The following is a 23,189-nucleotide window of genomic DNA, read 5'->3' as shown; positions in this document are numbered from 1 at the left end:
CTCGTCCCCTCCCCCAGACAGGATGCTCGCAGGACGCCCCCGCCCCGCCCTGCGCGCTCCCGGAATAGACCCGAGCACGCCTCGCCCCCCTGCGAGTGTCCCGGTCCCGCACTGGCCAGCGCCACGCCCTGCTTTCCCCCGCCCCCCTGCTGGGCTAGCAGGGACAGCCTCGCGGCCCACACGCTTCTGTTCCGTGCCCGCGTGGCCGACCTGCCTGCACCACTCAGTTTTCTTTGCCCTTCGCTAACCACTTTACTCCCCTGTGGGGACTGCCTTGCATTCCTCCCAAGGACTCAGCCTGATCCACCGTTTTGGCTTTGAGTTTATCGTGTCCACTCCCAAAGTTCTTTCCTGAGCCAGGTTGGTAAAAAGACAACAAAGGAGTGAGAAATATTAAACAAAGATCTTCAGTTGCTAAAAAGACAGGTGGTGGATGGGGCCCGCTTTCAACTTTCCAAGTTCCTAATGTATTAAACTGTGAAGAGATATCAAAACAACATGATAAACACCATGGAATGAGACAGCTTTAGCACAGAAAATACAATGCAGTGCATGCCTCTGAAGATTATTATGGGATGCAGAAAATGTATTGCTGCAATCCAGCTGAGAGATTTAGTGTTTAAGGTGTCTGAGACTGTCGACTTTTTAAATTACTGTGGACTGCCTGAGAGGCCTGAATTTGCGTCTGTAAGTGCCACTCAAGGCCAATGCTTAGACACGCTTCCCCAACTGTGGGCCTTACCCTGTATTCAGTTTTGACTGAGGGACTATGTTGTAGCATATCTAATGTTTGGGACACTTCTGCAAAGGCACAGAGACAAGAATGGACATCTTATACTTTCTTCACGTTTTAGTATTTCCTCCAGAGCTTTTACCTGCAGGTTGAAATTAACATTAACTGGTGCAAAATGACCCCAGTGGTTTGTTCTGTACATTTGTGTGTAGAAGGATTAGAGAGAACATGGTGTGGTTAAAAAAAAAAGTTTTCTGAGTGTTTCCTTCTCACTCAGTAGGTGCTGCCTGTCATGTCTCATCTTCGAAGCCTGTCTGCTCATCTGTGCTGAGGGAGAGACCTCATACTGACCTCACAGAGCTGTTGGCAGGGTAAGTGAAAGTGGGTACAGACCCACTTTACAAACCATAAATAGCTATGAAGATGTGAGCCATTGTGAGTGTCCAAGTTCCTCTTTGTCCCTGCCCACTTTTCCAATTTGAAAAGGTCACGTTCAAGTCGAAAGCAGCCAACCAACAACTGCAAGTGGATTCTGCTTCCTAAATTCACTGCTTGAACTCTGGAGCCACCAGCACACTCTGAGTTCCCCGGGCTAGCTTACTAAATCGCCATTTTACCCAGAATACTTTGCAGCACCGGGCGCTGAACCAGGGCCTTCCTCATGCAAGGCAAGCATTCTACCATGGAGCATCACCCCAAGTTTTCTTCCTTCCTCTCTTCTATCCTTCCTTCCTCCCTCCTTCCCTTCCTTCTTTTTCCTTTTGGGACAGGTTTCTTCCTAAGTAGCTCAGGCTGGCCTCCAACTCACTCACCTCCTGCCTTCTGCTCCAGATAGTGACAGTCTACCATGTCCTCTGATGAAATAATTTTCAAATGACAGTATAAAATATTACCACTGTCGAATAGATGGAGTCTTTCGTAGACAGTTTTAAATAGAATTTTCAGAAACTTTGAAGGATCTTGAAGTTTTTATTCAGAAATGGAAGCAAATAGCTAACAAGAATTCACAAGTTTCTGTGGCGCAATAGTAATAACTGAATATAGAATTAACTGGTACAATAGTGTTAACTGAACTATGGCCTAGAAAATGCATAAAAATGGGAGTGAACACAATCTATGCACAGCTCTGAAAATTAGTAAAGTTAATTATATGGAAGATGCAGTGTCTCTGGCTTAGTCCACAGCCTCCGCCAGGTAGAAATGTTTGCCATGTTGACTATAGCTTGGTTACTGTCAGGGAGATCTAACGAGATCTGTGTATTAATATGAAAAAAAATCATTATGTGGTTTTCTACACTTTTCCTTTAAGAAGGAACTATAAATGAAGACGATTCCCACTGTCCATCAGTTCCCTTGGGCGACATTGATTGGGATCTGTGTACGCTGGTGTCGAGAGAACAGATGCTAAGTAGGAGTGAGCCCCATCTTCAAGGAACCATGAAGTCTAGAAGAGGAGGCAATTTTAACAGATTGCTGTGTCAAAAAATACACAAGAGCGATCAAGTGCTTTGGAGTCCATGAAGACAAAGCAATGGTTTTATATGGACCACGGAGGCAGTGCTGGAGCATAGGCATTTGTTCAGGAGCCAGTTGATCTGAATGTGTAATGAGGAGATAGCATAACAGTCAAAGAACAGTGAGAGCCCAGACACCCAGATAGAACCCGGCAGGACCGTCGGCAGCACGGTTTGGATTGGCCGGATCACGGGGTATCAGGTGCTAGGTATGAGGACAAGGATGGGAAGGGGACTGTTGATGTCTAGTTTTTAATTCTCTTTTCTGTTTCTCCATACGTAACTCTGGCAGAGATAATGAAGACTTGCCCCATATCTTCTTGCTCACTGCTGAGTTTTCCGGGTTTGCCTGGTGCTTGTCTAGAGAACTCCATACACAGAGGTTCAGCTCTGTAAAAAGATATCGAGTTTGGCCCCAGGGAACAATACCAGGAAGAAAACTTTCAGCTCTGTCCAGCTCCTGGTCTTGTGAAAACAAATGATAGTCCCCAGACTCTCTCTTAGCTTATCAGGTAGAGCCGGGAAATCCTGGGAAAGAAAAAGCTGGAGTCTGAAGGGCTCTTGTCCCAGGGAGAGAAACGTTCCCACCTTCCAATCTGTCATCTTGCATTCAGGGTCATTTTCCCCCCATGGTTGCCAGAGTGACCTTTTCATGACCCTAATCAGACTATGTAACTTCCACCTCAAACCTATTCAGCATTCTTCTTTGCATCCAATGTCCTCTTTGTGGCATTTCGATGCCTTCTTTGTTGAGCTTGGAGCATCTTAGAAATCTCCAGGAAGTAAATGCAACTGGACAGATTGGGATCAGATCCGGGGTCTTGAGTTGACACTGCCGCCGCCTGAATCTCCATTTTCTCACCGGGTCATGAATGTGCAGTTTCCTACTTACCCTTTCTTGGTTCCAGATCACTGTGTAGGGAGGTGCTGTGCCTTACTCCGAGGTCCCTACATCCCAGCTCAGCACCCTGCATCTATCTAGTAAGTGAAAATTCATGACAGGAATCAGTCGGTGGACTCATGGCACCTGCAGGGTCCACGCCATTTACTGGCTGTTGCTAATGCTATGTCCAGGGCTATTATCCCTCTGGAAATGTCTTACTGGTATCTATTTTCAGAAGGTGACAAGGTACCCTGTAGAAGTGCTCTGTATCCTACAGGCTCATGTGTGCACCAGGGCCACAGCTTCTGCTTGGCCCAGGGTCCTCTCCCATGGTCTTTGTTCAGGGTAAGCCCCGAGTACCAAGCTCGAGTGTCTGCTCCATGCTGGCTGCGGGATGAAAACCTCTCTTGTTCCACACAGCACAATGTTGGCATTATAGCCCTGGTCTAGGGAAGTGACACATGCTGCTGGTCCACCCTGGGCCCCAGCGAGCAGACAGCGATCTGGTGACAGCTGCAGGGGGGAGAGGGTGAGCGAGCACTCCTTTTTTTCCCTGAGAGCCGAAGCATTTCTGTTCTAGGGTTTGGGGTCTGTAGGCAGCCTGGCTAGGGAGCTTTTGCTGAACTGAGGGCCTAGGCTCACACAGGCAAAAGCTATGATGTCAGAGGAAATGTTTGAACGAGCCTTCATCGTTATGTGCAAGTGCCCTCATTAAGCCTGGCCCTATACTAGGTTCTACCTCGAGGCTGGAGCACCAAGGTTCCTCATGAGCAAACATAAACTGAAGTCTCTAGGGGCAGAAAGGGGTGTTTGGAGTGCTGGGGGCTGTGGTAAACTAGAGTTCTCCTATTTCCTGTAGATGGAGGAATAGCCAGTCAGCTCAGACCTGGGTGGACAGATGGGTGATTTTTCTTTTAGAAGAACTCAGGAACTCAGATTTTTCACATAAATATAAAAAAAAATGTGCATGTGTGCTCGTGTGCCATGCATGCGTGGCAGTCACAGGACAACTTAAGGGAATCGTGTTTTCTTCTTCCACCCTGTAGGTTTCATCAGACTCAGTGTGGTGGCAAGCACCTTTATCTACTGATGTATGGATGCTGTCACAGGCTGGGAGTATTGCTCAATGTGTGCCTAACATGCACGGAAGCCCTGGGTGTGAACTCCAGTGCTACATAAACTGAGCGTGGAGATCCATGCCTGTAATTGTAGCACTAGGGAGGAGGAAGAGGGGGAAGAGAAGGAGGGAGTAGGAAGAAGAAGAGGAGGAGGAAGAGGAGGAGGAAGAGGAGGGAGGATCAGTATTCCATGAACACTCTTGACTGTATAAAAAGTTCGAGATCAGCTTGGGATACATGGGGAGCCCTGATCTTAAAAAAAATACTAATCATTAATTTCTCTTGTTTTAGACCAGTGGTTCCCAACTTTCCTAGTGCTGTGACCCTTTAATGCAGTTCCTCATGTTGTGGTGACCTCAACCATAAATTTATTTGTGTTTCTACTTCATAACTGCAATTTTGCTACTGTTATGCATTGCATTATAATCATCTTTGTTTTCTGATGGTCTTGGGTGACCCTGTGTAAGGGTTGTTAGACCCCCAAAGGAGTCACAAGCCACAGGTTGAGAACTGCTGTTTTAGAATATCGAGAACCAGCTAAGGCAGATCTATGGGCTGTATGTGAACCACCAGACTTCCCTATGGAGACTTCTGGAGCTCCTACCCACCTTGAGTTCCTGCCCACCTGGGCCTCCCTCCTGGAATGCTGCGGCAGAAGGAACCTCTTCTTAGAAGCTCACCATTTTATTCTGAGGCTCAAGGCAAACACTGGGCTTCGAGGTCTAGAATGAATTAACCTGGAGCTAGAAAAATCCCAGAGCTGAGAGGAGTCTAAGACACCAGCCAATCTGGTCCTGTTCTTTGTCACATGGAAAAATGGAGGCCAAGAGCAGGTAGAGACTTTTAGTGAAACTACACAAGGCCTTAGCGGCAGAATGGAGAGCAATGCGGGTAGGACTCTAACAGTCAAATGGCTATGTCATTTCATCAGAAGGATAAGCGTCTTGTGTAGTTTGTTCTGATCCAGATGGCCCAGTGTGTTAGGGACTGGGAGGAAGGTACACTTATGTTACAAGCAGATGTGGTGCTGGGATCCAGAAGTTACAGAAAGCTATGGAAGGCCTTTTCCAGGGCTGAAAAAGACAAACTCCTAGTCCTTCATGGTGACTTTTCCATTTCCCCAGCGATTTATACATCCTGCCATCTTTGCCACAGCCCCATGACCTGTCACTCTGCTGTTTGTGGAACACAGTGGTGAAGAGCTCACCTTTGGAAGGAGGTAGATCTGAGCCTGATATCTTGACCTGTCCCTGCAGTCCAGGGCATGATCTTCAATCTTTCTGAACCTCAGTTTCCTCACCAGGCTAGTAAGACTTCCAGCAGAGTAGGAAGGTTTAAACACAACTACTTGCCAGGCAGTGATGGCACACACCTTTAATCCCAGCACTCAGGAGGCAGAGGCAGATAGATCTCTGAGTTCAAGGTCAGCCTGGTCTACAAAGTGAGTTCTAGGACAGCTAGGACTGCATGGAGAAACCATGTTTAAAAAAACAAACAAAGCAGCAAAAAATTCAAAACATGTCTATGACGGTATATGTCGAATGCCTGGTGCCATGTGTGTCAAATGGCAAACATTCTTCAAATGCCACTTGACATTCTAGTTAGGGAGGTAGTTACTCAGTGGTTAAGTACATGGTCATGAAGTGAGATAGCCGTGGGTTTAAGTCCAGATTTTGCCACATATAGCTGTGAACAACTGGATACATTATTCACCAAAGGCTCAAGATGTTCATCGGCAAACTGAGGAGGAAAGCCATACAGATGAGATCAGAGCACAGAGCTTGAGTCTCACCTGCTGTTGGATGTCTTGTCATTTGTCACCAGTGCCATTTTCCTCGGTAAAAGTTGCCAGAAGTTTATGGAAATAGAGATCTTAACTACATATGCCCAGGCTGCCCCCTGCAGGGAGTTTCTTATGTCAAAGCACTGGCTAGGAAACTCCTTTGGCCAGGTTCCTCCTTCCCTGCAAGAACATCAGGGCTCCTGGATGGGAAGACTGTCAGGGTTCTAGCACTTGCTGCTGTAGAGGCCGATGAGAAGCTGCACTTTGTAGAGACGTTTAAAAAATCAAATGGCATCCTGGCAGAGGTGGTGCAGGTCTTTAATTCCCTCACTCAGGATGCAGAGCCAGGAGGATCTCTGCATTTGAGGCTAGCCTGGTCTACAGAAAGAATTCCAGGTCAGCCAGGGCTACACAGAGAAACCCTGTCTCGAAGAAAAGAAAAAAAAATCAATGGCTATGTTATTTCATCAGAAAGACAAGTTTCTTGGGTCTCATGATCTTTGCTCTGATCCAGGTGGCCTAGTGTGTTAGGGACTGGGAGGAAGGCACACTTATGTTACAGTCAGGTGTGGAACTGGGATCCAGAGATTGCATAAAGCTATGGAAGGCCTTTTCCAGGGCTGAGAGACAAACTCCTAGTCCTTCACACTGGCTTTTCCATTTCCCCAGGGATTCACACATCCTGCCATGAGCTTTTACAGTGACAGATACATGCACCATTGGGTTGTGGTCACCCCTCACATGGACAGCACACGAAACTACACTGCCAGTATTAATGCAGTGTGTTTGTCATAACTCCTTTGGGGGAACTCAAAGCAGCCTCAACACAAAGGCTGATGTAAGCAAAAGCTGCCTTTAAAGAAAGCACAGATTTAGGTATACAAACAGAGAAGTCTCTGTTCTCTCCTCCCTCTCCTGGCAATTCCTTGTTCGTAGTCTCTACTTTCAGGTGATCTGTCTCTGTGGCAAACGAAGGTGGCTAACAAGCTTCCCTGATAGCTGGAGAATCCAGAGAATCATGCCGGTCTCCCTGCAGTTCCAGCAGTGGCCCAGAGGGGGCACTCATAGCCTGGGGAAACAATGATTTGAAACTGCCAGAGACGCTAGCTATGATGAGAGTAATGTTTAGCTCATTTCAACTAGGTGATCCATTGGTCACTAGGTTTAGATGACGTATTATTCTTTAACTTACGTGCACACTTGTCCCTGCTGGCTTTTGGTGTCTCTTGCCCATGTCTCTCAGGTATAGAGGGGTTAGTAAATGGCTATTCTCACAGATTGTATGTTTTGCTCATTTAGAGCCCCATTCCAGGACTTTTTTGTGATTTGGAAGCAGTCTGTAATGGTACATGTAAGTGGGTATTTGTCATGGTGTAATAAAAAATTTTAGTGTTGTGAAATACTTAGATCCTCATTCTACACAGGGCCTTACTGGAGTGGGCATAGTTCTGTGATGTCAATTGCTATCAATTAAAAAATATGCTAATAATTAAAAACATAAAATTAATTTAAAATTTTATGTACACAGGTATTTTGCACGCGTGATGTCTCTGTACCACATGTGTGCCTGGTGTCCAGGGAGGCCAGAGGAAAGTGCTGGCTCTCCTGGAACTAGAATTACAGCTACTTCTGAGCTATCATGGGGATGCTGGGAACAGAACCTGGATCCTCTGCAGGAGCAGCAAGTGCTCTTAACTGTCGAGCCGTCTCTCCAGCTCCCGGTTGCTGTTACTTTGAGCAATTCTTTGTTTTCCTATTAACCTTTACAGCTCATGTGAAACTCCTCAGAGGCCAGCTGCAGCCATCGACACCTCCATAGCCTGTGTTTGTACCTCGGTGCCTGCAGTCTGCCATGGGCAAGGGTGTCTGGAGCAGCTGGTCAGGATCCCTGTCTCAACAAATCTGCTTAAGACTCAATTGGTCTGTTCATAGCTACAAAGCGCAGCCATTGCAGTCGCTTTAATGATGACCCGTGATGTTGGTGGCTCCTAACGTTTTGCTCTGGTATTCAAAGTGGTTATACGTATGGGAGAATACCCTTCTCTAAGAACCTCAGGAAGTCTGAGCCTGTCCATAGAAGGCAGATGGCTTAGAGCAGAGCGTCTCACCTTTTCTGCTGTGCATCTCTTGGGAGAACTCATTGAGGTAGAGTTGCTGATGAGGCGGCCAGAGCAGGGCCTGGGACTCTGCATTTCTCATCAACATTCCTGATTGGAGAGGACACTCTCTGTGGGAATAATTAGAGCAATTCTTTCTCATACTCACTGTTAATAAGCACAGAACAAGCCAGAATCTCTGCAGAAAGCACGGAGGAATAGGAGGGCACCTGCTAGGACATCTGCATGTTTCCATGGCTACTATGGCCCCTGCCTACCTGGCTACCTCTAATCCACTTTTTTTTTCCTTTACTGGTTCCACTCTGTCCTCACTTCTAGGTCCTCAGTCAGACAAGCTCTTGCACACCCTGTGCCTTTGCACATGCTGTTTCCCTGGGCCTAGAATACTCCTTCTGCTGGTCTCTCCGTTGCTCCGTTTCCTCTCGATCAGTGTTTGAAGGGAGTTCCTTTCCCGTGGCATCCTGTTTGGTATCTCTGTGGGAGCTGTCTCCATGTGTTATCTGTGCTTACTTATTTAGAACTTGTTTCTTTTCTAGACCTGCACACGGGAGGCACATCTTCCATACTGTTTATCCACCAGCAGGTCCTCATGAAGTAAACGTTGGTTGAGGAGCAATGGCCTTCTTGGCATCTTTTTGCACAGTTGAGCCACTTGTCTAGGAAGGGAGGGGAGGCGAAGTAGGAAAAGTATTCACTACTCTTTTTTTTTCTTTTAAAAAGAAATTGGTTGTTTAGAAAATTGTATTTGTGTGTGTAGGTCAGAGGACAACTTATGGAAGTCAGTTATTTCCTTCCGCCATATGGATTCCAGGCACTGAACTCAGGTTATTATCACCTCACCTGCTGAGCTATCTCACTGGCCCAGAATCATTCTTGCTAAAGAGTTATGGGCTGGAGAGATGGCTCAGGGGTTAAGAGCACTGACTGCTCTTCCAGAGGTCCTGAGTTCAATTCCCAGCAACCACATGGTGGCTCATAACCTGGTGTGTCTGAAAACAGCTATAGTGTACTCACGTACAAAAAATGAATAAATCTTTAACAAAAAATAATTGTAGAATAGGAGGTCAGGAAAGATGCTAGTCGTAATGTCATTTTCAAAACTACTTATTCATTCATTGATGTGCTTCTGTGTGAGTGCATGCACACGTGTGTGCACCCGTGTATATGCATGTGGAAGTCAGGTGTCTCTCTCTCTCATCGCTCTCTGCCTGTTCTTTCAAGTCAGGGTCTCTCTCTGATTCAGAGCCTGTGTTTTCTCAGCCAGGCTGGAAGCCAGCAAGCCCCAGAGGCCCCACCCCCACTCCTGTCCCCGCACCTCCTGGATCTGGGGTTGCAGCTGTGCTGGGGATGCACCGCTTGTTACATGGGGGATTACAGCCTGAACACCCACCGGTCCTCCTGATGGCCCAGCGATTGCTCTTTACCGCCAAGCCGTCTCCCTAACTCCCTCATCTCATTTTCAGAGATGTCAAAACGTGATCACAAAGTGGGCAGCTTAAAATAAACGAAGCGCGGGAAGTCTCCATTTCTTAAGAGTTGATGCGGAGCTAGCTTATGAAACACTTGGTTACGTGAAACTACTGCAGGCCATCTCAGGGGCCTTGGCAGCGTGCATTGAGTCTTTAATGACACAGTGTGGTGAGGACTACAATACTCACCCATGGGCCATTGCTATCCCTTCCTATTCAGTAAGAATGTGTACAGCCCCTGGGTGGGTCCTGAGGACATCCGGTGAGGGAGGCTTCACCGCACTAATAGTATGTGTGCCCATGTCCGCTAGCACACCGTGTGACACAAAATAGAGGATCCTAGCAAACTAGGAGAACCTCAGAATGGCCTGGAACAGGGCTGTGGCTGCTTCTCCCATCTTAATGGATGTCCCCTCCGATGCTGGCAGCCTGGAACCTTCCCATAGTGCCAGTAGGCTGGTTGGCTACTCCAGAGCTCCTGTCTATTCCCCATTGGTCCAAAGGCTGTATAAAAAAATCCCTTGCTGCTGCACAGTACAGTAGATCTGCACCTCGATGCTGGTCTCCAGAGTCTGTTTCTCCAGTTTGCGACTCTGCCCTCCCCCGTCCCAGTTCCCAGATTAGGGCCTGCCCCTCACTGTGGTGGCTAAAAATGCCAAACCAAAATGTTCTTGCCTCCCCTGTGGTAAGCACAAGGAAGTACTTCATAGTTCAAACAGGCCTGAACAGAGGCAGACTCAGGTCTCTGGGAAAGTTTTTCTTGTTAAACTAGACGTTCGAAAGGAAGTTTCCTTCCTGTCTTTTATAGATGGTTATGTGAGGCGATGCCCGGGACCACAGCAGCCTCTTGTAAATAAAGGGACACACGGGCAGAGGATGAAAGCCAGCATCTAAAGGATGATGGAGTTGGAGGGACTCAAAGAACTGGACTCTGCATGGCATCACTGAGCTGCTGAGCTCGGAACCTTACATCATGGGCTCCTGGCTGCTCTCACTGCTCAAGCCTCTTTTGACAAGGCAGTTTGGACTTGCAGGTAGAAAGAGACTGACCTGCTAAGAATGGGAAGCTGGTCTTAGACTAGCTGAGGTGATGCCTGGTCCTACTGGAAGTAATATATATTTTTCAAAGTTGTTCCATCTGTGAGATGGGGGTGTTAATCGTGGGTACCTGTGGGGTTGTAAGAAGCCTAATTGAAATGACGTGTCTAAAGCCCTCTGGGTAGAAGGACTTTAGAACTTGGCACACTGATGGTATTTAACTTTTGATTGTAGAGTCTTATTTGTGATCAGAACACCCTCTGTTATCACAAAGAACCATGCGTTCTGCAGAGAGCAAGCTGGATAGTGTCTACCTTGTGTGTGTGTGACACATGCACTCATGCAGATATATGTGGAGGTCAAAGGGCAACTTGGGTGCTGTCCCTCAGATGCTGCCTACCTTGGTTTTGGAAACAGGGTCTCTTACTAGGACTTGGGGTTTGCCAATTTGGCTAGGCTAGCTAGCACAGGAGCCACAGCTATCCACTCGTCCCCCCACCTTCCCAGTACTGAGATTGCAAGAGAGTACCACCACTCCTGGATTTTTTTTTTTTCTGTTAGGACTAGGGATTGAATTAAGGCAGTGGTTCTCAGACCCCTTTGGGGGCAGGACATTGAATGACCCTTTCACAGGGGCCCCTATCAGATATCCTGCTTATCAGATATTTACACTACAATTTGTAATGCTAATAAACAGTAGCAAAATTACAGTTACAGAGTGGCAATGATTACGGTTGGGAGCAAGATGACAAGGTGTATTAAAGGACCGCAGCACTAGGAAGGCTGAGAACCTCTGAATTAAGGTCCTTGTGCCTTAACACCTTTAGTGAGTGAGCTGTACCCAGTTCTAGTCTTTAGCTACTTTTGTGCACAGTCAGCCCGTTCCCATACCAACTACTTCCCCACATACAAGAGATAAGAGGACGACAAGGGTTTGGGTTGAAATGATGTGCTTTTATGGGAAACAAAAATATCCAACAACAATAACAAAAGCCCTTCAATCTCGCAAGTTGTTAACCAGTGACAATGAGGCAGTTTCAATGATTGCATCTGGCCTGGGACATTTCTAATGGGTCAGGAAAGTTGAAAGACACTGGCCAAAAATGAGAAGTTGCAGGGAGGTGACATCTTAAATGAGAGTACATTAAACTTCCCTTCCAGTCCCTCCACCCTGTCACCCTTCTAATTTGCAGATTCCTCAGATCCTTCCTGATTCTGCTTGCATGCAGCCTCTTCCAGAAGCCTCCTTGGTCTGCACCAGCTGCACATGCCTTCAGCAACGTCACACACACTTTCTCGGGCTTCCGTCCATCACTTTCTGCCTTGCATCCGTTATGTCTGGCACAAGTCTCACCAGGTCTCCTATTACTAGGCATGCCCCAGAAACTAGGGCCTTCTATGGGTCATCCCGGTGCCCCTCCCTCTCCCCCTCCCCCACTCAGTGCTCAGCATTCAGCAGGTGCTCAGGAAGGGTTTGCTGAAGTCAGTTCTACACTTGCCACATCACATCACCAGCTTTTTGAGCGTTGTAATTGTCCTTTTAAACGTCTCCATCTTTCCTCTGGGACCCCCAAGTACTGTGACACAGGCATCTCCAAGAGGGAAGAGCTGCCACCAATCAATGACTCAGAATTGAAGTCAGGGTGTGAGAAGGCTCTGTTCTTACCTGTCCCAGAAAGCAGGAGAGTCAGTCCTTAAGGCCACCAGGGCAGAACATGAGCAGTGTTGGTTAAAGTCTCATTCTGGAATCCTTTCAACAGCCACACTTCTGAAAGCTTTCCCTGTGAGACTCAGCTAATGTCATAGCATTACCAGGGGATGATGGGTGAGGAGTCTGATATGAATGTCTTGCCCTCTAGGGACCAGTGGCCTAGGCCAAGATTTTTCTTTGGGGTGTGGCCTATTCTCCCTGCACAGGGTGGTGAGTGTGTCTGGATGCTCGCTGGAGCTATGGTGGGAACATTAGCCCTGTGGTGTGTAGGTCATCAGGCACATAGATTGTAATAAGGCTGAAGAGTACAGGCTGCAACAATGGCCTCTCCTTAGAAAGGGGAAAGGGCTGGGGGGTGCTGGGACCACGGAGGTGAGGAGAGGAGCTGGTTGCGGGCGGTAGAGGGAAGGGAAGTGCCTTTTTCTGTTTCCTACCATGAATTCTAGATTTGCATGAGGGAGTGCTTAGTACCAAGAGTGGAAGGGGGAGGGGTGCTGAGCTGAGGAGAGGCCAGGGCCCATCCACTCTGTACTGATGTAAGCAGTGGGTTTGAGGACCACACATCTAACCGCATCACCCCATGGAGCGCCGAACTCCTATTTGGATGTGTGGAGAGAATTCTTTACGAGGCCTCAGAGGTGCTCACTGATTTGGATGGATCGCCATGGACCTTCCACCGGAAGGCCCATCCGTGACCACAGTATATGAAAACTTCGTGGTCAGCATCAGCCCTGGAGACTGGGGAAAGGTCCTGAAACGGGGAGGAGAGGCTCCTCCGGGCATCTTTTAAAAGGAGAGTTAGACCTTGGGGACTCAAGGTGGGACAGATGTTTCAGTATAAAAAGGATCCCCAGTAAAAGGATGGAGTCCGTTCAGATCCCTTCCCAGATTCCACAGCACGTAGAAAAGAGAAGTGAGGAGCATAAAAATACCTCGATGATGTGAGCTCGCCTGACAGTACAGAAAAGCAAGTCCCACGGCAGGCAGCATGTGTGTCCCATTATACAAGAGGATTATACTGCGTGTCAGGATAGAGATTTACATACATCTTTATATAAATGCATCTATATGTATAGAGCCTCCGCCTAGAACAGCCGGGCTTGCTTCTTCAGTTCATTCCTCTTCCAGAGGGCTAGCCTCTCGAACTCTGAGATGGTCATGCCGAAGACTTGGTAGAACTCCTCCTGGGACAGGTGGCGCTGAATGATGGGGAGGGAACATAGACAGCGTGAGGATATGTGGTGTGGCGACAACAGTGGTCACTGTATCTTCACTCTGGGTGCCCTGCATCTGGTCCAGGGTCAGGCCAAGGAGGGTGTGTGGTATGCGTGGAGTGGATGGAGGTGTAGATGAAGCTTCTCCTGGGTGGAGCTGTAGAAGCTTCCCTTGTCTCCATCTCTGGTGGGTGTTGACTTTATTATTTGTGCACCCTGGTAGACCTCACCTATATGCATCTGTGCTCTATGTATCTGTACGTGGTATGTGTGTACATGGTTAATGTTACCCAACATCCATCTCACCTTTATCTGAACATATTACATGTGTATATGTGGTTAACACTACCCAACACCCCTTCGGGAAAGAAAGAGGTACACCCAAGGATTTAGGTTATATTGCCTCACCTTAATAGTTTTACAAATGACCTAGCAGTCTGAGCATCAGAAGAGTGAAAGAAATCAGTGCGGTTATCTCTCTCCCCACTGGAGTGTCCTTTCTTTTCCCTCTTGAATGGAAATGAGTTTGTCATATGATTAAACATAGTTCTGTATCTCATGGCAGGTTTCTCTCCCTCCTTTATTTTTCCTTCCTCTCTGTTCTCAGCAGTCTTGAAGGTTCATGTCAAAAGTCTTCAGACTTAGAAGTACATGACATTTAAACTATAGCAAAATATTAGGAATTGATAGATTTAGGTGAAGGGTAGGTGGGTGTTCATTTTACCATTCATATGGCATTTCTAGAGGTCTGAGAATATTTGAAAGTGAACTAATTTAAAAATCAAGTTTAAAAAAAGAAATAAATCCACTCAAAGTGTAAAGCCCAGCATGGAGCTTCAGTGGCCATTCTAACTGTACAGAAACTCTTTGAGATGTATACACTTGGTCTGATCAGTTTCTCAGTGATTTTTTTATAATAAAGTTTATTTTAAAAGGAAACATACGGCCTATCTTTTGGCTGCAAGCTTCCTGGACTCTCTGAGCATTTGATATCTCTAATTGGATACTGAAGGATACCCAGTGAGAAATATGCACACAGATACACAGCAATTAGCCAGTTTGTTGGCTTATTACCACTGTGAGCTAATCTTTTAGCATGGTCTTTAGTTAGGCAAATGAGCAATCTTTCCAAGCCTCAGTTATCCCTTCTGGAAAAAAAAAAGGACCATCCTAGTACCTACCACAATGGCATGGCATGAGTGAACTAGAGCACAGAGTGGACGGACATGTCAGATTTGTGCACTTATACTACTGTGTGTGTGTGTGTGTGTGTGTGTGTGTGTGTGTGTGTGTGTGATGTCACTTCCTTCTCTCTTCTGTACTCACGAAGTCCCAGGCACATTCACCTCTTGACATCTGCTATCATAGGAGGCTCACCTCCTCAGTAAAGCCTCAGCACTGACCGTTCCCTCACAGAAGCATGGGTAACTTGCTCAGATGCCATGTAGTGAGTGAGACCCACTCTCATCAGTTTATTTGCAAGCACAGCTTGCATCTCCTAACTCCCACTCTCAGGCCCAGTCCTCCTTGGGCCATTCACCCTCCCCTTTGTCACCTGCTAGCACAGTGTAGCATTTGTTCTTCATTTGTATCCCATAGGATCTGTCTTCCCACATAAGAACAGAAGTCTAAGAGATCAGGGTCTCTGATTTTGTCATAGAAATAGGCAAACACACAGAACAATACTTAGCACCCATAATGGATTTTAAAAATAAAACACCTTCTTTGTCTATTATTATTTTGTGTGCATGTGCATGGTGTGTGTTGCATACATCACAGAGTGCATGTGGAGGGCAGGACAACTTTGTGAACTTCATTCTCTCCTCCTTCCTTTACATGGTTTCTAGAAATTAAACTCAGGTTACCTGGCTTGTGTGCCTGGCAGTTTTACCTGCTAAGCTATCTTGGCAGCCCTATAATAGAATTGCGATAAATATCTTCTGGATAATTGCATGTACTCTGAACTTCTTGAGGACACATCAGGGTTGAGAGAGCTGGTTGGTTGAAGTAGAGGTTGGTCTAGTGTTTCTAATTCAGTGCTACATTTTAGACATTCTCTGGGTGGATTAGAGAGATTTAACCTGGATTACATGGGTTGATCTGAGCTTCTTCCCAGGTTGATTTATCTGGTCTGGGTCGAGAACCATGTGTGATAAAGTTCTCCGGAAACTTGAGCTCACTGGGCCTGACCTTTGGGGACTGGAGAAGATTATATGCCTTAAAGTTGGCTCTTTTGGAATGGCTGGGAGCTGTCCTCTTCAGCACCAGCAGACACCTGAAACTTTTTGTTAAGAAGATGGGAAAAAGTCACCCAAGGTTCTTGGTCTGCTAATCTAGCACGCTAGGGCTGGGGACATTTACAGAGGTCCATGTCCCATTTGCAAGCCTCCCATCTGCCTCCATCCCTGGGTGAAGTCCTCAGCACCAGAGCAAGGCTGGTTCTCATGCCCTTCCAGCATACAAGTCTACCACTGTGTTCTGACATCTCTCCTAAGCAAGACCTATGGTGCAGGACAGAGTCTTTCCCAAAAAGCTCAGCATCAGGCAGAGGACATGATATAAACAGGAGTGAGAGGAACTTGAACCTCTCTTGAATGCAGGCAAGGGGAGGCTGGAGGACCAGGTAGGACTTGAGAAGGATCTGGATACTGTGATCTCTGGAACAGGGCTGTAAGAAGCGAGACAGCCATAGGGTGGGAAGGACATTTAAGGAGAGTTAAAGGCAGGAAGGACATGTCATGGGACAGGGCAACATGTGTTCTGGGCCAGAGGTAGCCTGAGGTGGGCACTCTATGCTAATTACCCAGTGCCGTGCCCAGGGCCCCTCTGCACTTTCATCTATACTGTTTCAACTTCCCCATGCCCATCCAATCCCCGCCTACCTCTTCCTGCAAGTCTGTGTCACCCAAGCAGGACTTAGTGATATTCTTTGAATAGCAGCATACTAACATCTAGCTAGTGCTTAACCCTTTGCTCTCTGCTGAACTCTGCCCAGGGCTTGATATATATCCTCATCTACTTCTCTTGGCTACTTGAGGGAAGTCCTGGCAGGACATATTCATCAAGGACCAGCTTCAGCAGGTCATCACTTGGCTGAAGCGCCCACCCAGTGACAGCAGAAGCAGAATGGAGATTTGTAACTTGGGACTTATTTATGCATTTGCCTTCTAAGCAGAGCCATCTGTCTCATTCCTTATTCCCTTCCCATGACCCTGCTTTCGTATAGCCCTGAGTATGAGGGAAAAAACCTAGTTAATGTTCTGCAGACAGAACATCAGCCCCAGGTGAGAGACACTGGCTGCTGTGCACCACAGACACCAAACAGGCTGAAGAGGGAACAGCTCAGAATAGCACAGGAGTGTGGCTGTGGCAGCTTAGCTCAAGTCTGCTTTTGCACCAAGCTTCAACAGGTACTTAATTTACGCATTCTGTCCTGAGCTGGGTCAACTCTGGCAATTATGGGACCTCTTCGATACCAAAGGTCTTCCTAAGGATGGTACAGTGCCAGGCATGTTCAATGTGTGCCTTGAAATGGCTATGAATGCAGCCATTCATACAACCTAATACACATGTGATTCATTCAGCCTAATACAAAACTGTAAACTTAAAACATCAGGAGATTTTCTTGTGATTAAAAAAAAAAAAGAGAGAGGTTCTTGAGTGTTGCAATGTCAGAAAGTGAGACATGTTTGTACATACCTCTAAGCGAGTCCTGTCTACATCCTTTGGCAGTCGGTTCCTTCCTCTAGTGGTCACCAGCAGCAGCTCATATGGGTAGATCTAAGGAGAAAGAGGGGGCATATCTAGCTTGGTTGTCAGGGAGGGAGGGGATGTGAGTTTGTTGTTTCCAGCTACAGTTTGTGCCTGGGTTCCTTCTATCCACTAAGGCCAGATATTTAGTCAGGAGGAAGGGCTGAGTCTGCCCTCCTTGGGTTGGTGTGGTCCCCAGAGTGCACTACTATCACTAAAGATAAGCTTGGTGGTGGCAATTGACATTAATGTGGCTCCAAGGCCTTTGGAATGTGTCTAAGAGTTGGTGAGTGTTAAGCTGCCCAGTTGGCGCCTGTGGTGTCCCAGAATCCTTAGGGACAGGAAAAGGGTTAGAGGAGACCTAGGGAGGACTCAGAGACAATGGGCCAAGGAGAGACCATGTTAGTCCTGAAAGGTCCTTCATCTATGCTTCGTCCCTGCATAGATGGTGCTGCCATCCTCTTGCTGCTCCCCAAGGCAGTGCTTCCCCGAATCCTGGAGACCCCAGGGTCTATGTGTTCTTTACCTTGTACTCTGCAAAGAGAAAAGAGACATGCACCAACTAGAACCCATGTCTGGGCTGTAAGTCACTACACTGGCCTCTGTCTTAGTGTCTCAGGGGGCTGGTTTCTGCACAGTAACTGCTCTAAGCTATGAGAATCCCTATCTTCCTGAGTTTACTGTGGAGGGCGGTATGAGCAGGAGTTGGGGGCTGGCTGTTCCTGAGATGACTTTATGAGGGAAGTAGCTCTTGAGCTATGTACCATAAGAAGAAAAGTAATCTGAGACAACGGAGCCTGGAGAAATGATCTCCATCATCTAGGGGTCCTTGAGGCTGTGACATGATCCCCTAAGCCAGGGTCTGCTCCAAGCAGCTGATGGAACCTGCCGTGAGATCTTTCCTGGCAGAGAGCATGGATCTTATGGAGAATTTTCTGGGAACAACGTACAGTTGGCTCTGACTGTCTCCCTCTCCTATGTCTGACTGGAAGCTTTAGCTCTGCAGTACAGAGTAATCAGCACTCTCAGATGCTCTGAGAGCCAGGGTTGGACAGATGGCCTGGAAAACACCCAAGGTCCAGGATGAGAGAGGATGTGGGAAGGGTAGGGAAAGGAGAGGGTGGAAGTGGGAACTTGGGGTTTGGACAGAGCCCATCCCCCCCCATCTCCTGCTACAGAACGGGTAGCAGTGGCTTGCAGGTCAAGCAACAGTTGCGAGCACTCCATCCGGAGTCTCTGGGAAGTCTCAGGAGGGCCCGTGCCTGAAGCTCCAGCCAACAGTGCTCACCTCGCATGCCCCAGTTGACTGCGTTCATGCTGTCATAGTGGAAGAGGTCTGCGCTGGGTGTCTGTAGGGAAATAGAGCCAGGCTGGCCTGAGAAGCTCACCTCTGCTTCCCAGAAGCACTTGCCTACCTCCAGAATGTGGAGCAGGGCCAAGGGGGGGGGGGACACTTTCTGTAGCATCAGTATCAGCTTAGGAAAATGTAGTTCACTGTGTTCTTCTTACAATTTAGGACGCAGTAGACAACCAGTACAGATGCACTTATTCAGTGGAATGACCTTTTGGTACAAGATCTTTTCTGACAGAGCCCTAATGGCAACTGCAAGTCACCCCTTCCACAGACGCTTAACCTTTAACCAGCTCAACTTTTCTTTTCTCATTGTCTTCCAACTTTGTATGGATTTATTTCCCATTATCACTATTAATACTTTGTTTTCCACAAGAATCTAAAGTCTGGGGCTGGTGAGATGTCTCAGTCATTAAAGGCTAGGCTTACAACTAAAGAAAAGAGTAAACTCTGAAGAGACAGAATATTAAAAAAAAAGTTTAGTCCATGTGTGTGTGTGTGTGTGTATGTATGTATGTATGTATGTATGTATGTGCACTGTGTGTTTGTGTGTGTGTATGTGTGTATGTGTGTGTGTGTGTGTGTGTGTACCTTGTGGATGTGGAGGCTTTCTAGCCTTGGGGTCCTTGGATTTCCTGGAACTGTAGTTATCGACAGTTGTGAGTCACAGTGTCGGCCCTGGGAACCAAGCCCAGGTTTCTTGCAGGAGCATCCAGTGTTCTTAGCCACTGAACCATCTCTTCATGCCCTGGACAGCGATCTTTTGTTTTGATCACTTACACTCATCTGGTCATAAAGCACTCAGAGCAGAGCCTGGCAGCAGAAGAGGCTTTCTATAAATGTGATGAATGGATGAATGTGTGCTGGCGTGCACTGAAGACAGGCTTCTCCACAGGCCAGGGCCATAAATACCAAACACACTCTCCAGCACAGCCCTGCCTCCTTGTGTGTCCCATTCTAAGACGGTCTCCTCGTAGAGCTACGGCTTCCACTCCTGGTTCACTTGCAGGACCTACTCTACCATCCGTGAGTACCCTCTGAAGTTCCTTCCTGGGGTGTATGGCTTCTAACGACATTCCCATCTGGCTTCATGCCCATGCTCTTTGCATTTTTGTCATGTGACTTGGACTATGGCTCTCTTCTGGAACAGAAACTCGGGTGTGTGCTTCTCGACAGGTCTTCAGATGCTGAGCCTCCTACTATACTCAGGCCTTTGTTTAACCTTACTCCTGTCTTGTCATCTTAGTAGGTACTTAAAACTCAATGCTTGTCACACTGTCCCCGTCCCCATCACTCATTCAGGTTTACAGCAACATTTCCCCTCCCTTTCCAGCCACTGAACTAGCTCACTGATTACAAGGAGGTTTTAAGAGCTGCTCAAGGGTGTAGAAGGTTTGAATCCCGGCTCAGCCACTCACTGAGTTTGAGAACCTGGGCTTGTACCTTCCATCTTTTTGCCTTTATTGATCCACCTACAAAATGGGTTTCACATTAGTGACTGCCTTGCCTGAGGTGTGAAGTTAGTTGGTGCTGGTAAAGCCAGCAATCAACAGAGTTCTTTCATAGCCTCTCCCTGGGCTTCTTTCTACTGGGCGACTCAAAGGGGATGGGGAAGCTATTAGCACTTTCATCAACACCAACTCCACTCTAAGGCCTGTCCTCAGTCCTACCCAGGGTGTCATTAGGGCTAGAGAGTTAGCATCTGAGGGAGAGGCTCCCAGCACAGCTCCCTTACCCTGTGCAGTCCATTTCTCCTGTAGGCGGGCAGTGAGGCAGATTTGGAGATGAGGGGATCTGAAAAGGAGGCAGAACAACTCTCAGGATCCCTGAGCCAACGTTACTCTCCCTGGGGTCATCTGGCCAATATTACCCTCAACCTAGTGGGAAGTAGAGTGGGATCCCTGGGATACCAAGTTCTCCTAAAGTTTTCCAGACAAAACTGGGGAACCCTGCTCCAGCAGAATTCTAGGCCCACCAGAAGCACCTACTTACACACTCTGGCATTGACTTATACACATCTATCCTGTTAGGATATTTGCCTGTGTTTTGGCTACAGGCCTTGGAATTGGGGTTAAGCTCGGAACCAGGCTCTCAGGTGGGTATAAGAGACATGTGCTCTTTCCTTCTCTTTGGGAGAACTTCGAGTGGAGACCCACGATCTTACAGTGGACTGTCAGATGGATGGACTAACTTATGCTAGGACTCTGTCAATCAAGCCACGGGGAGCTGTGGCTGCCTTGGCTCTGTCCTTACAAGACACAGGGGCTTGTGGTTGGGCAGGAGGAACTTACCACTGTCAGCCAGGTAGTGTGAACGAGGGGCTGCAAGAGAGAAAATTCAGATCAGTGCTCATGGGTATAAACTGGCATGGTAGAAATATTTATCGCTTACAAAGAAACATGGCTTCATGCTCAAAGACTCCGGCTGATGGGAAGGTGGGGACTCAATCAGTGTCATTTCCAATTAGTCAGTTTCTTACTGTTGAATTTAAATACTGCCTTCCCTCTCCCTCCCTGTTCTTAGTACCTGGCAGGGAACACATGCTCTGGGATTTCTGTTGTATAGATGTACTGGGATACATATGTATGTATGCATGACTTTATATATGTATTTAAGTATTGTGCTGGTGATGGAGGACGGAACCTCACTCGTGCACAAAGCAAGCAGTCAAGAGAACAGAGCAGTGCTTACAGCCATTGAAGGACATCTCATAGCCGGTGGTGTGCAGGGCCTCCCGACTGCTTGTGGAGCTCCGTGGCGGGGTCCAAGGGTCTGCATAGGAGCTTGACCGTGCCTTCATCTCTTCCTTCAAAATCAGCCGGCCAATCCCACTCTGGAGCTGTGGGTGAGGGGCATGAAGTCAGGAAGAGGCAATGGGGCAGGATCAGGCATGACTGAGTCACTGGACCTGACAGGAGTCTCTGCTGACCCTTCCCAAGCTCTCTCTCCTTACAATGGTCATGTTTTCCTCTATGAGTCCATCTATGTTTCTCAAGTAGTCCTGAGGGCTGGGTGAAAGGTCTAACTAGTGACAGGATCATATTGTCCTGCCTACAGTCACTAGTGTGATGATGGGCACCCATCTCCCTATTTTACTTGAAATGAAAAGTCATATAATCTAAAAATGAATGATTCTGAAGCCCGGTCATTGCTCAGTAGCTACAGGGCTACTGTTTTAGGAACTCTCCCCAACTTCAGGGCTATGAAGATCCTCAGACACTTAGGCTATCTCTTATAGATAGTGGTGGTGTGGTATTTGCATATAGCCTAAGCATCTCTTTCTGCATGCTGGAACCTGGGTCACCTCTCATGAACTTACTAACACAAGGGAGACACCATGTGACAGTTCTTATGCTCTTGTCTGAGGGGTGATGATAAGAGAAGCAGCACAGACATAATTTTTAACAACTCACTTTTCAGACTGTCACTGTTTGAAACCAGTGTGAACGATATCAGTGATATTTAGCAAATTTATAATGCTGTGTAAAATCCACCTCCACTTCATTCAAACAAACATATGTGGGCTTTTAGGCTTTATTTCTCTTTATCATGTTTTCAAGGCTCACTCATATGGAGGGGTTTATTGGCACTTCATTTGTGTATGTGTACACATGTTCACATATGTGTGCCCACGAATGCTTGGGTATGTGTGTGCACACGTGCATTTGTAGAAGTGAGAGGTCAACACTGAGTTTCTTCCTGTGATGATTTGTATATGCTTAGCCCAGGGAGTGGCATTATTTGGAGGTGTGGCCTTGTTGGAGTAGGCGTGTCACTGTGGGCGTAGGATCTAAGACCCTACTCTTAGTTGCCTGGAAGCCAGTAGTATTCTGCTAGCAGCCTTCAGATGAAGATACAGAGCTCTCAGCTCCTCTTGCACCATGCCTGCATGGATGCTGCCATGCTCCTGCCTTGATGATAATGGACTGACCTCTGAACCCTTAAGTCAGCCCCAATTAAATGTTTTATTTATAAGAGTTGCCTTGGTCATGGTGTCTGTTCACAGCAGTAAAACCCTAACTTCCTCAGTGACACTTCCTCAGTCACTTTCAACCTTATCTACTTTTATTTCTTGAGACAGGGTCTTTCGCTGAAATGTCCTGATTCAACTCGACTGGATGGCCAGAGAACTCCAGGAACCCACCCGTTTCTGTCCCCTCTGTCACCAGCACTGGGGCTGTAAATGTGCACTGCTATGCAAGGCTTTTACATGAATGCTGGGGATCTGATGTCAGGTCCTCATGATAAACTTTGCCAGCTGGGAATTTTCTTTCGTCTTCTCTTTCCTTTTAATGGCTAATTAATACTGGGCTGTATGGCTATACCACACTGTGTGCATCCGTTTGGGAACTGGTGGACATTTGGGTTTGCCACCTTGGGCTATTGTGACAAGCACTGATATGAATATATATTTGCTTGGATGCTTGTTTTCATATCTGTCTGTCTGTCTGTCCGTCCGTATCTATCTATCTATCTATCTATCTATCTATCTATCTATCTATCTATCT

General features: G+C 47.2%; 1 protein-coding gene across 3 annotated transcripts in view; it reads right to left on the bottom strand.

Moving 5' to 3' along the window:
* Positions 1–11,588: 11,588 nt before the first annotated feature.
* The window catches only part of Ablim3 (actin binding LIM protein family member 3), a 114,273-nt gene continuing 102,672 nt past the window's right edge, over positions 11,589–23,189 (bottom strand). For all 3 annotated transcript variants that reach the window (XM_028774164.1, XM_028774165.1, XM_028774166.1), the window contains 7 exons: positions 21,373–21,520; positions 20,973–21,002; positions 20,417–20,475; positions 18,619–18,679; positions 17,857–17,864; positions 17,280–17,360; positions 11,589–13,565 (listed from right to left, as the gene is read on the bottom strand). In XM_028774164.1, the coding sequence (XP_028629997.1) occupies positions 13,452–13,565; positions 17,280–17,360; positions 17,857–17,864; positions 18,619–18,679; positions 20,417–20,475; positions 20,973–21,002; positions 21,373–21,520 (501 nt within the window). In that variant the 3' untranslated portion in view covers positions 11,589–13,451. The remainder of the gene's footprint in view (positions 13,566–17,279; positions 17,361–17,856; positions 17,865–18,618; positions 18,680–20,416; positions 20,476–20,972; positions 21,003–21,372; positions 21,521–23,189) is intronic.

The sequence above is a fragment of the Grammomys surdaster genome, unplaced genomic scaffold (assembly GCF_004785775.1).
Source record: "Grammomys surdaster isolate TR1022 unplaced genomic scaffold, NIH_TR_1.0 239, whole genome shotgun sequence".
Classification (NCBI taxonomy): domain Eukaryota; kingdom Metazoa; phylum Chordata; class Mammalia; order Rodentia; family Muridae; genus Grammomys; species Grammomys surdaster.
The sequence above is the reverse complement of the archived record's forward strand: the minus strand, read 5'-3'. Positions and strand labels throughout refer to the sequence as shown.